Source organism: Halyomorpha halys, unplaced genomic scaffold (assembly GCF_000696795.3).
Source record: "Halyomorpha halys isolate HHAL.00 unplaced genomic scaffold, Hhal_1.1 Scaffold157.1, whole genome shotgun sequence".
NCBI lineage: Eukaryota > Metazoa > Arthropoda > Insecta > Hemiptera > Pentatomidae > Halyomorpha > Halyomorpha halys.
Window position 1 is genome coordinate 1,664,111 of NW_027114029.1, and position 19,097 is coordinate 1,683,207.

Below are 19,097 nucleotides of genomic sequence, written 5' to 3' on the forward strand. Positions count from 1 at the left end.
ATGTACTTTTCAAAATATATATAAATATCTATATTCAAATAAAGCAGATTCATAAATTTAAACGTTTTGAAACTAAATTGCGACATATCGATTTTGTGTGAAACGGTTAAGGTTGCAGATGCTTCATGGAATGACAAGGACAATGTCGAAATCCTCTGGCGACCTCAGAATTCCCCATTTGAGTCAATCGAGTACAGCTTAGAGTCTGACACTAAGAAGGCTCTCGAAGAATGAAAAATTGTTTGTAATATTTTTAAAAAAATAAAAAAATTATCAGAGATGAGATATTTCATAGTTAGTAGAAATCGACTTAGTGATCGATTTCTATTTATGAAAAAAGAAGAAAGAATCCCTACAGATTTCCTCATTTTTTGAGAGCCATTGTGTAGCTAAGAAAAACATAGCAGGTACTAGTTTTTCTCCCCAATTTTTCTAATAGGCATTAAAACAAGCACGAATTCTGCATTGCCATTTAAGTTGTTATTCCCTTTAAAGATCCGGAGTTGAGTTCCGAGGACCATCTTAGGAAAAACTGTGGTTTGGGTGCTAAATCAAATTTTTAAAAATAGTACCACAGAAAAAAGTCGCGGATGACGAAGGGCTTCTTTTTTATCAGATTTTTTTTATTCTACGTAACCACAGTGAGAAGTAAAAGTTCAAATTTTAATTTTTAGTTTTACTTCCCTATATATAAATTATTGCTATCATAAAAAAGCTCGAACCCGAGTTTTTAACGGTACTGCACGTTTTAAGGGCCACAAATTGATTTGCGTGTTTATACACAGATAAGATACATACATGAAAATCAAGCTCAGAATGAAACTGAAACAAAGAATTGAAGACATCAAGTATATACCTAGAATTTTAGAACTATATGTTTGCTAAAATTGACTAAATTTGAAGTGACACTTTATTTCATCGGTTTAAACGCGGTCTGACAGAGCATAAATGTTTATTTAAAAAAAAAAACTGCATCTAAAGAACCTTTAAATTTGTTAATTTGAAACAATCAGCTATCTCTGGTTATTAGCAATAAGAAAAATAGATAAATTTAAAATATGAAAGAATTAGAAAATTAAATAAAGGAAAAAATAATTTTTTTCCATGATTTTTATGACAATAGTTTTATATTTTGACTATTGTCATAACAACAATGGTAACACGAAAACACACTATTGACAATGATTCTATCCTCAGTTTAAGCTTTAAGCTGACATAAATTATTTGGCTGTCTTGTTAGGTATTTACAATGCCTTCGATACTGTCTGGTGGTCTTTTGTTTTCATATCATTAATCATCCAGTAAGATTATTAATTATTAATGGATATTCTTTCGTGTATAATAGAATCAACATGACTTCTGTTTTCGTATATGAATCAACCTGGTGCAACTTTCTTTTTAGGATTACGAGAATCCGTTGCTAAAAGGTGGTTAAAGACTAATGGTTTGATGAGTTTGGGCCAATGCCAGGGGAAAGCGTCTATTTATGCCAAGGAATATTAAGGTCATGTGTACTGCATAGAAAAAAACAAACAAAAAATTGCAGCCAACTGATGTTAATATCAGAACAAGAATTTTGTAGAAATAATTTATTGTATCTTATATTAATTAATAATACAATTGATTTTAACGCAGAGCTACCTAGGCAGAAATTCCGATTTTTTCATCGTTAATACTAGAATCAACATGACTTAAGTCATAAAGTTAAATAACTTATGGTTCAAAGATCAAGTTATACATATTTATAAATGTATTATAGATAAATTAAAATGAATTATTACAATATCATAAATTTATGGTTTAACATTATGTTGTGGTTAGTCAGTGGATAATAGCTGATGAAATAAAAAATAAAAAAATAATAGAATATGATCATACAAAACTGCTTTGTACAATAACAGTACGTTATAACGCCAACTGTCTGACGTAAACAACGAAATAAATAAGTGGTACAGTCACGAAATAAAAGTCATCCTGCCCAGGCAGGAATCGAACCGGTGCTGTTGCAATTTGGAGGCTGTTAAGGTGACGCCTTAACACAAGCCTACAATATCCCCATGATATAGTCTACCGACCGAATTGTCTGCAGTACTACAAGCCCGCTAAAACGTCCTTCATTATCAAGGCTAAAGTAACTGGCAGGACTTAAAAATACAAGTGCTATTTCACCGTACTCTCCCTTTTTGGAATCGCTTGCCTGTTATCATCACCAAGTGTAATTAAGGACAACCTCGAATCGCAGTCCTTGTGAGGATATGAATTAATTCCCTTCTGGGATCCTGCTTATTAGCCAAGCCCAGTATTTATTAGCCAGATGGCCTTTGTTGCTTAAGTTCACCAACGTCAAGATAGGACTTCATTCATCATACATCATTGTTAAGTGCAAACATTTTAACTACTTAACTCCCGGTACTGATATACTTCTTCATTCTTTAGAATGGACTTATTATCCTTTCGGTTTAGAGGACAGCGCTTATCATCGCATACGAGGTCATTGATGCTAAGTAGTAATTTAAAAAAAATAATCTATGATGATGTAAATTAATATGGACGACGACCTCTAAATCGACGCCTTCTTCTGAAGAGGTAATTGGCCTTACTGGTTTCCCCCAACTGGTCCAGTTTACGTCATAGGGATCAGCAAGGTCTGAGGATTAACTTCCTCGTTCCCCAATAGGTCCATGACCATTACATAAGTAGATAATAAATCAACGAATACGTCTATGGCTATTATTTATTTATATATGGTCCTTTATATTATAAATAAATAGGTCTGTAATCGAGCGATAGGAGAATGGCTGTTGCTAAATGTGGTTCAGACCCGAACCTTAAAAATGGAGGATAACCTCCAAGGCAATCCTTTGTCCTCAACATGTTAGTTTATTCAATGTATGAACGGTCGCTATTGTTATCGAAAGAATATTTAATTTTGTGTAGATTAGTGGGGACGTGTTGAAGTTATCACAATTTTTGTAATTTTCGAAAAAAAATCATAAGAACAGGGACGGCGAAAATTATGAACAATTTAAAAAAAAAAATTTCTGGTCCTTTAAAAATTCATATTTTAGGTTTTCTCAAGGTGTTAATAAGAAATTAAAATTTTATATTTTAAAGAATACAATAGTTTAACAAAAGACAATGAAGCCATTGTGCAATCGGGATAGATCGGACGGCCTCGGGTTTTCCCGTTCAAATCGGATATATCTATTTTTCCTTTATTTATTCATAAAATTCTTTAATGCTTTGTATTTGGGTATTATTTATTATTACTAATAATATGAACTGTTTATTTTTTTTTCAAATAAAGAAAATTTAAAGCACTTTAGAGGAAGATTTAAAAAATGATTTGTTGTTTGAACTCTATGAAACTATTTTAATGAGATAAGACATAGCTGATATTAAAAACCATGTAATTCTACATCGACATTGTTTTTTAAAAAATGGAAAAATATGCAAATTGGTTCTATAAAGTGGCACTCCCAATAAGTCAATTTTTTTTTTTTTTGGGCGGGGGGGAAGTTGCTGTCACATCTGTTTTAATATGTAATTTCAGTTTTTAAAACTTTTCGTTTTTGAGCTAGGCTTTTGCGAGACTTGATTTTTTAGGACTCAAAGGTCCTACTTTTTATCAATGAAGGTTTTGGAAAATATTCTCACTGAAGTATTTAGATAATTAAACTGGTTAAAGGCCCAGTTTAGATTCCCCAGATTAGTGTTCGAAATATGTACTATGAATAAAAATTCATATAAAATGTGGAATAAATATTGAAATAAAATAAATTAAATAATCAAACATTAAAAATTAAGTAAAATTATTAATTTTTTAAAGTCCCAATTTTTTATTTCTCTATCGGAATGCATTAAAAATTAATTTTCCTGTTTTAATACTATCAAGAATAACCCACTTTGAAATTATTCTCTTGAGGAAATATTCGTATCTATGTGAATATTGATATGATGTGATATTCGATTGTGTGACCTTTTAATTAGGTCATGTAAAAAATAAATCATTAAAATTGATAATAACGTAGTAGATTTTTAAAATTTATCTTGCTCTATCGCTCCATTTATTGGGAACGAGATGAAATGGTATTCATTGGCTCAAATGCAAGTCCCATTTCGTGTTGTGTGAATAATGTAAAAAAATTGAACAGATCTAGGTATTACTCATTCGACAACAAATCACTAATTAAATATTTTACTTAAAGTTACTAAAAAACAGAGGACGCCATCATGAAATCTAAATTTTAGTTTATTCGGTGTAACTAGGGTTTCGGATTATTAGTTATGTACCATGGTCGTAATCTAAAGTCAAGATTGACTTTTTAGTATTTTGGAGTAATAATGTATTTGTTTAAATATTTTTTCACTCAATATGAAAGTAAATCTATAACATGGCATTTCCTCTTTGCAATATAGCCTCACCACCCAGGATCAAAACTATGGGGGGGGGCATACCATAGTCAATCACAAAGGCAAATTAAATCAAAATTATATATATTGTTATAGCACTTTATTAGTTATAACAATAGTAATTGCTTTAAAAAATATATTTTTTATTAAATTAATTTTTTTTTTAGATTTCTAGGGGGTGCAGCTGTCCCCTCCTGCCCCTGGGTACGCCCATGTCACCATATAAAAAATTAATCATGCCTGAGTAAAATTATAAAAAAATAATTGGTTAGATGCACCATAAAAATAAAGAGGAAAGATGTATTGGGTCAAGAAAGAAAATTGAAAAAAAAGGAGAAAATAAAAATAAAAATGATAAAAAAAAAAAAAAAATCTTATATTACTATTGTATATTATATGTTTACTCTACTATGTCTATATTTTATAAGAATTCAAAAGAATTGTGTATATAGCAGCGCAATACAGTTGTGCCTTTTCCAGTAATGTTTTTCTCTCACATTGGACGATGTATACTATGTATATGTATACTGAGGTAAGAATGAATAAACATTACACATTAAAAAATGATATGGAATGTGTATTTTATGGAACGGTGAAATTTCAGATGTATCATGAAGGAGATGGGGGAAGAGCCTCGAAAAGCAGATAAAAGAAAAATACCTGTATTGTGAAAACATATAGGAAGGATTTCTCAAAATAAAACTTACATGAAAAATAATGATTAACCTTCCGATTAAAAACATTTTATAAACTTTTTTTTATATTTTAAATATCTCATGTTTCTACTACTGCTCTAATTTAAGTCTCAGTTGACCAAACGTGATGAAATATCGCATTGGGCTGGTCCGAAGTAAATTAGATGCTGGTCCGATTCCACGTTATAATTTATTTTGATTTTATTAATTTTTTTATTTATACTGAACAAAATAAAATTCCTCTATCGCTAAATTATTATAACTATTTACCGTTGTGTTATAATTAAACTGCTACCATATCAAAAGTAGTAATCATAACTAGCCTTGGCCGTATCGTTTGCTACGCTTTGTACTAAATACTGAGAAGAGGTAATTAGTTTTGGCTACATAAAGGAAGATGTAGTGAATTGATTTTTTTTTTAGTTCTGATTCATTCAGGAAGGTAAATTATTTTTTATTTCATAGAAACAGAACAATAAGAATCGTTCGTGGTCAAGGTGAAGACAACAAATTATTTCTTGATGAACAACGCCTTGTAGCAGTTTGATTTTATCTATTTCCACCAGGTTAACCTTCATAAATATTATTATGACTACTATGAAATACTAAATTTTATAACAGTTCAGTAAAGGGGATTTTATCTGGAGAGATTTGATATTTTGCACTTACATAGTTCTGAAGGTGCTGAACCTGAATTTAAGGTGTTTTTCCATTACCAGAATACTACGGATTTTTTTTTTCAAGTATCAGCCAACACTGAATTAAAAAAGACTAAATTCCCTACATTCTTTTAATCTATAATTTTTTTCGTACGGAGGATCGTTTCGAAACATCCGTAAGAGATAATAATTGAATTAAAAAAATTAATGCTTTAAATTGGAATGAGATAGAGCCGATCTCGGGAGAAAACAAGGGAATAAAATTCATAATTAGCATCTCAAAAAACGTGGATAAGAAAGTTTAAGAAGATCCCTAAAACATTCGAGAAAGAGTAGAAAATTGTTTTATGACCACCTGGTCATATCTGACATATGGGGGGGGGGGGGAGGGATTTACAGGTTACTACCCTATTTTAACTATGCTGGGGTCAAATTTTATTTCGTGGGGCCACCTCAGAAATACAAGTCGACTCCGCCGATACGAAAACTCGAACCGCTGCCGTGGTTGCAGTCACTTCACCTCGCTCGCCTGCTAACGGCCTTAATTAAAAATAATCTACCACAAAGCTAATAAACAGTAAAAGTAACAACGATCTATTTCACCTACGTTACTACAATGTTACTATCGCTATCTTCCCCCTCTCCTCCTATATTCCGGCCCCTGTGGTCATGATACAATCATTTTTATTGTAGGAGAATAGTCCGGGTGGCGGTCAATAAAGGTATCAAAAAGAAAAAAGAAAACTATTTATTGTAAACTTATCTTTTCCTTTACTGACTTCCCCTTTATTCTCAATCGTTCTCGGTGTTCCATTCTGTCAGGTGATTATCCCTCCTATTATTTTTCATTTTTATCAATTTTCTTAATATCTCCCTTTTATATATTACTTATGTCACCTATACCATATCTTCTTCTCCTATCTGTTCTACCTTTTAGATCTACCTCTTTACCATATTTATAACTAATTTTAATGAGTAGTCCCCTACAGTTTATTAGCCTAGGTCTGTGGTTAGAACTTTTATCACACCTGGTTATATTTATTAATAACTTGTTTCCATCAGTATATGATGTTATTACTAATTCTTATTTATATACTTCATAAACATAACATTTGTTTTGAAATGTTTTTTATTTTAATACTTGGTTAATTCTAAAATGTTAGTATCTTATTTTTTCATTTATCTCTGACAAAGTCCTGCAAAATGGGGCGAAACTTTAGTTTATAATAAATGTATTTCTATTACTATTTATTTACTTACTATCTTCCTACAACATACTTTATACGGTCAACTATCTTCTTTCAATAATAATCATTTTTAGTGTAACTTATCTGTTAGTCTCGATCTAAAGGAAAACTGAAATGATTCAATTTCACAGTAAAAAAAAAAAATTTAAATCAGAAAAATCATGCCGGACCATTACAGGATTATTCATTTCAATCATAATTATATTGGTTTAATACTATATAATTACTGTAAATGATTTGCTTCTTCCAATTATCGAAACTATACGAATAGACTTTATTTTGATAGAAACTATTGAAAACATGACTCCAGAACAATTATACACTCACGTTTTAACGAGTTGCTAATTGTTTGGAAATTTAAATAATGTAAATCCTTGAGAACTAATATGGTCCCTGGGGTGAGGTAGCTTCTTAGTAAACAAATTTCCTTTCGAGGATAACAAATAGTTCCTAAGAACAGCAGTGTAATTTCAATCGCTTCTCACGAAAATACGTGACTAGGAATGGCTTTCTTGTTTAGCAGGTCATGAACTCTAATAGATCTATCAAGTTATAAAAAGACTAAAATGTTAAAAACAAATCAGTTTTGCTGATTCACTTGCACGTAAACACCTTAACTAAGCTATGCAAGTAAGGTCAAGTCAGTGAAATGGAGTAAATTCGTCGATTAGCTAATTCGCAAATGTTATGACTGTATATTAAGAAGCAATTACATAATGGAAGAAGATAGTTGATCATATAAAGTAGACTTTTGGAAGATAGTCAGAAGGTGCTCAATAAAGGTACAAAGTATTTTTTTAAAAAAACATTTAATATTAACCAACCTAGCGGGGCTTCGTAACCTCAAAAATATTTTAATTTATTTTTTTATCAAAAAAAACAAACATAAATATGATATTAATATAAAAGTAGAAATTGCCAAAATTATTACTTCGGATATTAAAATTTTTTTTTATTATTAGCAGTTAAAAATTACAATTCATAAGTTTTATTTATGAAAAACTTCATTTCAGAAACCATTGGACGTACTGATGTCTGCCAGCGCTCAAATTAAAGCTAGTTAAATTTACTACAAAATAGTTAATTGTGTCTATCTTTGTAGGAGTAGTAGTTTTTATGATATTTGACAAAATAAACTCACAAAATGTTAATTTCTAGTTGTTCCTATAAAATGTTGATTTTTTAAAAAAATATATCTCTAGATCCATTAGACGCACACATGTCTGCCAACACTCAAAATAAAGGAAATTTAACTTACCATAAAATAGTATGACACTTATCTTCATAGGGATTGTATTTTTTATGATATTCACATATGAATATAAATTTGGCAAATGAAAATTTGTCCGAGCAATTATAAATCAATTTATTTTAGCAAATTTCATGTAAACATCATAAACTAATTTATAGCTCATTAAACTAGCTTTAATTTGAGTGCTAATAGACATCTGTATGTCAAATGGTTTTCAAGATATAAATTTTTCAAAATAAATTCACTAACTACTGATCTTTCAGTACGTCCCATACAACATTTTTATGAAATGTTGCTTTTTAAAAAGCTATATCTCGAAAACTATTCAACGTAAATAACTCTATTAGAGCTCATATTTTAGCAAATTTACTCTTCTTTAAATGACATTCTCTTAGGATTTCTTGTGTTGTTCCTACTTTTTAAGATATAGAGCTCCGAATGAAAAATTAGTTGTTTTTATCGCTTTGAAACAGCCGCCATTTTTTATTCCCCCAACCTATACTTGGTAGGCTCATTAATTTTGACTATTAATTATACATAGTTTTCATTAAAGTAATGAAAAATTGGGGTGAGATAACTGCCTTTTTTCTCCTCTTGGGTCTTGTACTAAAAGTCCTAAGAGAAGCAGAGGAAATCGGCTTGCAAGTAGACGAAGATAAAACAAAGTATATGATTGTAAGCAGAAACATCCACCCTAACAACATGGTCTGCGTGTATTGCAATTCTTTTCCTAAAATAGACAGTTTCAAATAACTCGGCTTCACAATAACATAAATAAATGATGAAGGGACTGAGATAGACCAACGTATATAACATGCGCGAACCGAGCTTTAGTCTCTTTTTAAAGAAAACTGAAATCCCGAAAAATCTCTAAAACTCTGAAGCTAAGGGTTTACAATACCATGATAAAGCCAGCACTGATATATGGCTACGAGACCTGGGTTCTATCAGATGCCCTAGAAAGAGAAGAATCGAGAGATTTGAAGGAAAAGTCCTCATTACAAAGAAATAAAACAAAAACAAAAAAACTGTGACAGGTAGTTGTAACATTGATATAATAAACTAGCATTGGTAACAGTTAAATGGTATAATAGTCGAAATATGACAATTTCCACCAAAAGAGCAACCAACCGATTTCCAAGTCGTTATTTCTGGTACAGAAATTCTGAACAATAACAAAACTTTTTCACTTTCTAAAAATCATTAATATTTATGATCACATATAGTCTAACTAATTGTAATTGTAATTGTAATTATAATTGTAAATTTGTAAATTGTAATGTAATGTAACTTGTAATAGTAATAGTAATTGTAATTGTAAATTGTAATGTAATGTAACTTTTGTAACAGTAATTGTTAATTTTTAACTTTCTCACTTTGTAACTTTGTAAATATGTCAATAGTAATGTACTAACTTTTAAAATTCAGTGTAAATGACCCTAGTAGTCGAAACACTTAAATAAATAAATTTCTGGTACAGTTAAGGTAGCAGTTTATATGGTTACTTTTAAAGTAACCGGTTTGAAATGATGTATTTTGATCGAACTTGGAATAAGACAAGAAATTTTACAATTTTTCTATTCACATTTTTAAAAATTATTTAATGATTATCGAAAAATAATTGTTATAAATGTCACAATATACAAGATTTTTAGTCAGATGAGCTGTATAAATTAATCTTTTTTAATAAATTAGAGAAATATAATCTTTTTTAGGTTTCTTTTGTTTGGATTTAACTGCAGCCAACCTATTTACTAGTGTTATGTATTTATTAACTATAACATTACTTTGAATACCTTCTATCTTGCTACATAAATATACAATACTTAAATATTTATTTGTTCAAATATATAAATAGAAATTTCATTATAGGAAGATAGTTCTACCCATTTCCTACTGGCATAGTTCACTACCAGACACGTTTTTTCGAAGAATGTGAAATATAGATACGATTTCTGTAGAAAATGACTATTAAGTCACTAATTATGTGAAAGAATAAACTCCTATTCTTCGGAACGTTTGTGTATCCTGGCATTACACAGGGGGAAAAGTGTGATGAAATGATCGGAATCAAATCGATTTTTATTGCAGTAATTATTTGATTGCGTCAGTAACCAACAGTCATTTTATAAAAATAACACAGTTTCTAAGATCTCTACATTTATAAATGTGTTCATTTTTTTTTTCAACAAAATGTTGAACATCGGAAAAAATTTTTGATTTGATAAAAAAGAAACTGCTGTAATAGTTTACCTTCCTTAAATGTATAATATTCGATTATATATTAAATATATAAAATATAATATTATATATGATGTTTCGTATTTGTGCTGCACACACAAAAATTTGCGAGACTTTGTTATTTAAACTCAGGGCACCTCAAAACCTATATTTACGTTGAAAACTGGAATTCACAATTTTTCAGGATCACAACAACTACCCTTTACTGTATATTCCATATAAAAACAATAATGTATACATAACTAAGTTAAATTGAAAACCATAATTTAAGTAAAATGAGATTTTATTTACTCTTCACTGTCTTTATTTCAAACCCTGAATAATGAGATAAAAAGTGGCTTCATACATCTAAATAATTTTTTAACTTCCCCTAGCTTGGACTATATAATGATGATATAAAATTAATTAAAAATTAAAAAATTATATTTCTTTTTTTAAATCGGCAACTCAAAAATTCTCCGGTTTTTCGTGAAAATTAAATAGTGTAAATAAACTTATATTATCACAATATTATTTCTTATCATTAATTGTTATCACATGTATATTTTTTTAAAAATTTATAATACTGATAAAATGTAAATTTTCACTCGAATAAAACCCCTTATAAAAATCGGGAAGGATGGATTCAAATATTATTTTGCGTTGACCTTAAAAAGTGTAGACTGAACTATCATTGAAAAAAATTACGAAAGTCATAATAGTGAACTTTTTTTTAAATATCTCTGCAGGAATCATCAATATATCAATATATACAGAAAATTCGATGCCACTTAAGTAATCAAATTTTTAATTCCTATATATGAGTTTTTTTATCATTAATATTTCCTACTTCTGTGTAATTTATTCATCCTCTATTATTATATTTTAATTTTTTTCTTCCTTTTAATTAATAATCATAAATAATAATATATATATATTCTACATATTATTTTATTTTAATTATTTACTGTTTTATTACTATTGTTATTATAAGAATTACATTCTATTATCGAATTATTTTTGTGTCTTAATTATTACTATTATATCAATTGCCATCATCAAGCATAGAAAATATTGTGATTAGAATTATATTAGAGACTGAACATTGGTGTGTATGGGGAAAAAAAACCGATACTTTGGATTGCTGACAAAAGAATTTCTAATAAAAAAAATTAGTTTTTGGTTTTTGTTTTAATGAATTTATCTTCATCGGATCGTTCTTTGCCTATGTATCCTTCATAGAAGATATTTTTTGTTATTGTTGAATCTGAATCAACAGATGAGCTCTTAAAGTTTACTCTAAAGCGGCCCAGTTTAGGGCGACGGGGGGGGGGGGCATGGAAAAATGAAACGACGATATAAAGATACTTTTTTTTGTTATAGATTTGTATAAAAACTAATCCGGATGTTATAAAATATAATTGTTTGTAACGTTTCTGAGAAGAGAAAATAAAAAAAATTATAATTCAAAGTAAAATATTTTCTTAAGATTTTTCACAATTTATCCACTATCTTCGATATATGGTTAAACGGAATAACTCCTAAAACTTTTTATTTTATACTGTGTATTAATTATTGATATACAGATTGGCTTTTTGCCTTACCGAAGGCTGAAGTGGCGAAAAGAAGTACTGGAAGGATGGCACACTGGAAGAGCATCTCTGAAGACTGGTCGCTCCCAGAAGCCGAGGCCGGTATATAGTCGGCCGTCTGACGTCAGCGAGTGGGGGTACGCCAAGCGGTACCGCTCATCACAAAAGAACTTTTTACTGAACCTGAGACAGAATTTCTAAATCAGAAATCAGCTATGAATCTGACTGACGGAGGTCATGAATTGTGGTATGTAGACTGGTTGATGGTAAATTAAACAATTGAAGTGAGAGCTCGATAAATAATTAATCTATTTTTAATTATGAGAGATAGTTGACCGTGGATGACGAACGAGGTGAAGATGGTTGGGGGTGCGGTCAAAGATAAACACAAATAAGTTGGATTAACCTATTTTATTGTGCCAACGTTTCGGCTAGAATTTCTAGCCTTCTTCAGGGCTAAAAACAGAACAAGATAACAACCACAGTAAGTATAGAAAATAAAAAAGAAAGTAGAAAAAGAAACAAAATAACATAAAATGAATAATTTTACAAAATATAATTAATAAAATGAAGTGATAAGAGAAGCGGTAAATAAAATGTATACATAGGTAATTAAAAAAGTGGGTAAAAATAACATAATTAAGAAAATGAAATAAAAATGAAGTTATATAATGCAAAGAAGTATGAACATATTAGTTATTAATAATTTAAAAATTGAAATATGGAAAGAAAATGAAAATTGAGAGGAAGAAAATATATAACAATAATAATTGATAAAGAGGCAAAATATAAGTAAAGTATACCAAGAAATGAATAGAAAAAAAAATTCTGAAAACACCAATAATAATATAGTGGACAAAACTTATAACGTGGGTAAGGAAAATGGATAAAAGTGTAGAAAATAAGGGATAAGAGTAAAATAAAGAAGGGGGAAAGAAAAAAATAAAAGAATAAAAACGAACCTGTTAGCTGGAAAATCAAACGCCTAATGGAAACTGCGCTAATGACGGCCAAACTCTGAATTAAAAAAGCCGTTACAAGAATGACTAAGTATTTTTTTAAAAAAGAGGAAACGTTACGAGAGGGTAAAATAAAATAAAATTTATAAATTAATCTATTTGTGTAATGAACATCATCCTGTTTAATTCTTCGATGATAGCAAGGAAATTTTGGTACATAATGGTTACATTCTAATTGATTGGATAAACGTTCTCAAACAAGAGTACCTATGTTACATAGTTATCAAGTACTTGACTTAAGGGGAGTTTAAGCAGTACTGCTTTATTTTTATTTTAATCTAACAGATTCTATTCCTGTGAAAGAACTCGATTTTATGAAGTCCATCCATAAAACTGAACAAAAAAAAAGTTGAACGTTTTACTATTTTTGCGGAATTTGATCTCTATGGATTTTGCCGTCACTGCGTTTTGGTCCCAGTTCTACGCTAAGTAGTAAGAAATGAAAAGGAGTAAGTTCTAACACAGGATACAATAAAGTAGGAATAAAATTAGTAATTTTTGAACTAAGAAATAACCAATATTAACCACTTTTAACGTTGTTTTTATTTCGTCTCGAATTTGATTTCATGATATTATGGGGCCAAGACCTTAAACTATTCTACGTATTTCATGCTATGCCTATGTCAGAGGAGTCACCACCATTCTTGATACTATCTTTTTTTTTTTTAATTTATTTGTTATTATTTATAACTGTACAGTATAATATATTAAGTAAATTTGGTCTCAATTAAATTGGAGTGTTACAGGCGTGTAAAGAAACTACCCATTGGTAGCACTCTAATGACGTGTCACATTAGCAGGTCTCGTAGCCATCTTCTTTTCAGGCACCTCAGAGGATTGTCAGGAATGGAAGAGGATGCAAGATCAGAAGCTAGTGGGTTTGGATGTTTGTAATGGAAGGAGTGATCCTGATACTATCTATTTTGTTTTATCAGTGCTTATCTCCAGACTTAATTGTGTACTGATATTCAACAACAGAATATATTATTATGAAATGTTAAGTTAAATGTATGTAAAATATCTTCCATAAGTCCATCAAGTTCCAGTATTTTTATTCATTTCAGTGTAACATTGCAAGTGAACTTGTGGAATGCCCTTTGCAAATTGTAACAACTAAAGGGCTTCTTCTAAAGAGTGATGTCTGCCCAAATTAAACAAAACGATTTTTCATCATAAAAATAATTATTTCTGACCTAGTCTAACTGTTGTGCTTGTAAGTAAGACGTCAATAAATCAATCCTCAACAAAGGCTCTCACGTGCCAAAACTGAAAATATGTTAATGTCCTCAAAGGTTTGGGTTTTTTTATTCTTTTGCCTGAAAAGTTAAAAGAAATTCTAGTTATAAAATTTTCAGAAGGAGCTCTTGGAATGATAGGATGTATTAGAAGTTTTGTGTTAAATAAATAATAAAAAAAAATATTAAGCATGATAAAAGATAAACAAAAATATAAATCCTGTTTTTAATTTATTTATTTCAATTATTATTCCAATATTATTATTATTCTTAATATTGAAAAAAATTAAGAGAAAAATATTAATTTTAATATTTTTTAAAAATTTATTTAATATTTTTTTAAAATTTATTTAATATTTGTTTCATTGTCTATGTTTAATTATCAATGTCCGGAATTTTATCACCAATCTCTTTATAGATATTGGTTTTTTAAATATATATAAAATCCAATCTGAAATGTCACTAAGGAATGAGAATCGTAAATTAATTAGTAATTCATTCTCCCATAAAAGGGGTGGTGAGATATAAAAAATAAAACACTATATTTTAGTTTAAAAGGAAATTTCCGCCACCCATAAACCTTCCATATCACTTAATACTGGTTCCTTTGTACAGATATTCGCTCAACCAAGGATAGCTTGACAAAGCCCTCGCCTGCAAAGTGTGGATAGCGAAACTACAGATTATTTCTCCCATTATTATTATTATATCATTTTATTATTATACATGGAGTTTAGGTCTAAAAAAATAATCTTAAAAAAACTATATAGAATCAACCCTGGAACGCAATATCCATTCATATGGTTAAAACCTAATTAATTTATAAATAAATCACAACTCAATTAGTAGCTTCAGAAAATACCTATACCCTTTTCTTCACATTTTTATTACTCTAGCAATAAATACTTATTTAATGACACTTCAATATGGAACTGTTTAATGGATAAAAGGTTTAATATCTTCACAATATTATTTCTAAATAAAATTTATTTCTTATTAACTTCTATGTTCGACGTTTCAGGCTACCCTTTTTCACAATATTTATATTTAAAATTATTAAGTGTATCATTTATACATCTTCATAAACCTGGGACCATGTGTTCCTTTCTTATGTTTCAGTTCTCTGCTCCTAGCCCTTGCGTCCTGTATGTTTCTCCCACACCTTCCACCAAGGTGATCCGTGGTCTTCTTTCCTCCACTCGTGTCATCTTTTTTTTTTTTTTTTTTTTTTTTTAAACCGGCCAAGAAGCACCGTGGCCTCAGAGGGCCTATTGTACGCCGTCCCTCCTCTGCTCAAAACAGGTCAATTGCCTTTGCAAATCTGGATACTGTATAGGGATCCACAGTTTCGCAAAGTTTGGGATCCAAGATACGATCCTTACCAAAGATGAGGAATCGTGTTCTTGCTACTGTATCACATTTGCACATGATGTGATAGGCAGTCTCTTCCTCCTTTCTGCAGAACCTGCAGATAGGGGACTCTATCAGTCCCATTTTATAGAGATGCTTGTTTAGCTGACAGTGTCCTGTGTATAGTCCTGTCACCCATCTTAGGATACTCCTATATAAAGAAGGCAATTGCTTCTTTTCGGGCAGGGTCCTTTGAGGAACATTTTTGATTGTTCCAAACAACTCGTGTCATCTTTCTGTTCTTTCCATATTCATCCAAAGGAGGTGCCCAAACGATCTTTGTTTATTCTCTCCTCTAGTGGTTTCTACTAGTTATACCTCGAGGTTTGACCTTAATGTTGCGCTCCGGATCGTGTCTCTACTGGTATCTTCATAACTTTTCTCAGATATCTCATCTACATTGTCTGGATTCGCCCCTGGTGTTTTGAAGTAAGGGTCCAAGATTCCAAGGAGTAAGAGAGGATGGCCAAGAACGCTGACCTGCATAGCTTTATTTTCTTCGTCACCTCTCTTCTGTTGAGGAAACGTTTCCGTATTAAGTGAAACATTCTTCCTGCTCTTCACAGCCTTTGGAATATCGCTTTATCAATATAGTCTCTATCGTATATCCAGGACTTATATATTTGAAATACTGCATCTGTTCCAAGATCTGTCCTTTCAATCTCAAGATTCTCACCACTCAGTAGAGCAAGCCGTCTTCCTATTCTCCTGCATTTTGTTTTCATTGGAATAATATCCATGTTGGACCTGGACTGGTGCTTTTTGCATTATATTTATAATGCATTGTAGGTCTTGGTTATTTGCGCGAATACGACGTGGTCATCAGCAAAAGGGAGAATAATATAAAAAGTAGGCTGTAGATTCCATGTTAAAATCCAGAACGAATTGCAAATGGGTTGACTTGTCTTTTAACGCTACTCTTTCGATAGAGACTCCCAACAGCTAGAGCTGTACCGATATGAACTTACCATTTTTTTGAATTGCTTCCTGAAGTTCTTCCTCTCTGATGAAATAATATTCTTCCGAATGGTCTGTATTCACATTGTGTCACAGCAGTTCCTTGAAGTACTCTCGCCATCTATCCATTATATTTTCTTCCACTAGTTCGTAATCCTTACCGCTCAGGCCAGATACGTTCCAGATCGCAAGTTCTATAAACTATTTTCCACGCCGTTTTGATTTCCGTAAAATCATTCCAACTCTATTCTTTACATTGTTTGCGATTTGTAATAATTAGAGGAAAGTGAGGTATCAACCCACTGTCCACGAGGTCGAGAGTCATAATTTCCTGATAAACTTCCCGATCCTGGATGGCTACCTACGGAAGGTGACCCTAAGGTGTGTACTGTAGGTGAACTTTTTTATCTGTAGTATGGGGATCTTATAGTGTGCTGTATATTGTTTAGTGTTTGAGTGTCAGAGCTTCAAGTTACCCTAACCTGGAGGGTCAGCAGCTAATTGCAGTCTGACGAATGGATGATAGACATGCTACTTTTCTATGCTATATTTATAACCAAACTGATCTATTTTATATTACTTTTTCATAGATCGAACTAAAAGTATGTTATCAATATATTTATGTATTTTATATTAAAACTCATAAATGAAAGCATTTAAATTATGCAAAGGGAAAAATTACTAAATTTATAATTTCCTGTAGTTATGTGTATCTTGCTCGATTTAAGGTCAAATCAAAGAACAAAAAAGAGAATTAATTTTTGGATACATTTTAAAAATGTGTAAATACATAACCTTTAAATATTAATTTACATGGACGATATGCATGGTATCAGATTGTTTGTTGTTGAAAAGATACAAGAATTGATATCATATTTTTTTAGGAAGATGTCGCAAGATTTAACTTCTGGAAACATCAATGATGCTTTTGTAGTTCCGAGGCTAAAGGCTTTCTCATTCCAGATTGCATTCTTCTGAGAAATGTGCCTATAAGAAATTCAATAAGTTTCGAGAATCTTTAATCAGTCGCTCTAGAAATGAAATATCACTGTAAATTAATTATGATAATTTAAAATTATTTTTTTCTTACAATCACTGTTGTAAACCTCCATGTGTTTATTAAACAATCCAAAAGACGATATGCTGTGATCTTAGGTAGAAACTGAACAAAAACTTGCTGAAACAAAAACTCTCAATTTTGCTTGTGATCCTGTTTCTAAATGAAATGAAAATGTATTTAGTATCATTGTCGTGAATGAAAGGCAAAACCGTTCGTCTCTTAAAAAAAAAAGATCATCGAATTTTAAAATATTGTCAATAGTAAATTATATCCTGTGAAATGTTACGAAATTAAAAATCAAAACTTTATTGATATATATTACAATCTGACATTGTTGGGCAATAGGTAATAGTATAACTGATCACAGTCATACTAAAATAAAAAAAAAATTTTAAAAAATGAATAAATTAAGAAAAAATTAAATAAATAAGTAAATGAAAAAAAAATTATTGTATATAAAATCTCTCTTTAAATATATAAAACAGAGGGATAAAAATCAAACTATGTACATGAAAAGGAAAAAAAAAAAGAATTCTAATAATAATAATAAAATAAAAATAATCATTAAGTCAAGATAAAAATAATAGGCATGGAGTGTGTAAAGGGTACTAGGAATCCCGAAGTTCGATAAAAAATAACAATAAAAAAAATTAGTAAGTTTTATCTCATATTTTGAATGCTTTTTTGAAAATAATTTGTAGTATTGCAGCCCACACGAAACCTGAATAATTAAACTCATAAAAAAGCAAAAAAACTTTATCTTTTTAATTTTTACAGATTAGCTTTTTCTAGCTAATTGTATTCTTTTTTTTTCAATACATACTGTTATTAAAGAACTAGAGGAATAGCGGAACTTTTTGGCAGCCCTATGCTATACCTAATACATTCTAATATTTAATCAAACCAATCAATTATTAAAAAATAATTTAAAATTTATACCGCTACGACCCATGAAGGATGAAGGGTTTAATGCTTCGTAAGGGAGTAATGTTTTTTTGAACAATAGGTCTGCAAGGAGGTGATTTGTCCAAGATCACGCTCTACCACAAGATTACCAACTTTATAGGGATTGGATGGGTTCCAAGGGGACTGTACCAACACGGTTGTCGCATAGTTCAGTAATTATATACAGATCAAATAATTATCTATCACAACTCGAGCATCGATCAACCATACAAAAAAAGTGATGAACGAAGGATGGCCACCCGTAATATAAGCATATGCTTAAAAGTAATAAGCACCTTTAACACCCTTTGTGGCCAATATGGTTAGAGAGTGTCTTTCATTTTGCTGTAGCTTAAAGCAGGCGAGAGAAGAGCGCAATCTTCTTTCTTCTCT

At 30.4% G+C, this 19,097-nt stretch overlaps 1 protein-coding gene across 1 annotated transcript in view; it reads right to left on the reverse strand.

Annotated features, from left to right (window-relative positions):
* LOC106678741 (lysozyme) overlaps positions 1-12,226 on the reverse strand; it is a 47,699-nt gene extending 35,473 nt beyond the window's left edge. The window contains exon 1 of the mRNA XM_014417471.3: positions 12,091-12,226. Coding sequence (XP_014272957.1) covers positions 12,091-12,145 — 55 coding nt within the window. The 5' untranslated portion in view covers positions 12,146-12,226. The remainder of the gene's footprint in view (positions 1-12,090) is intronic.
* Positions 12,227-19,097: the final 6,871 nt, after the last annotated feature.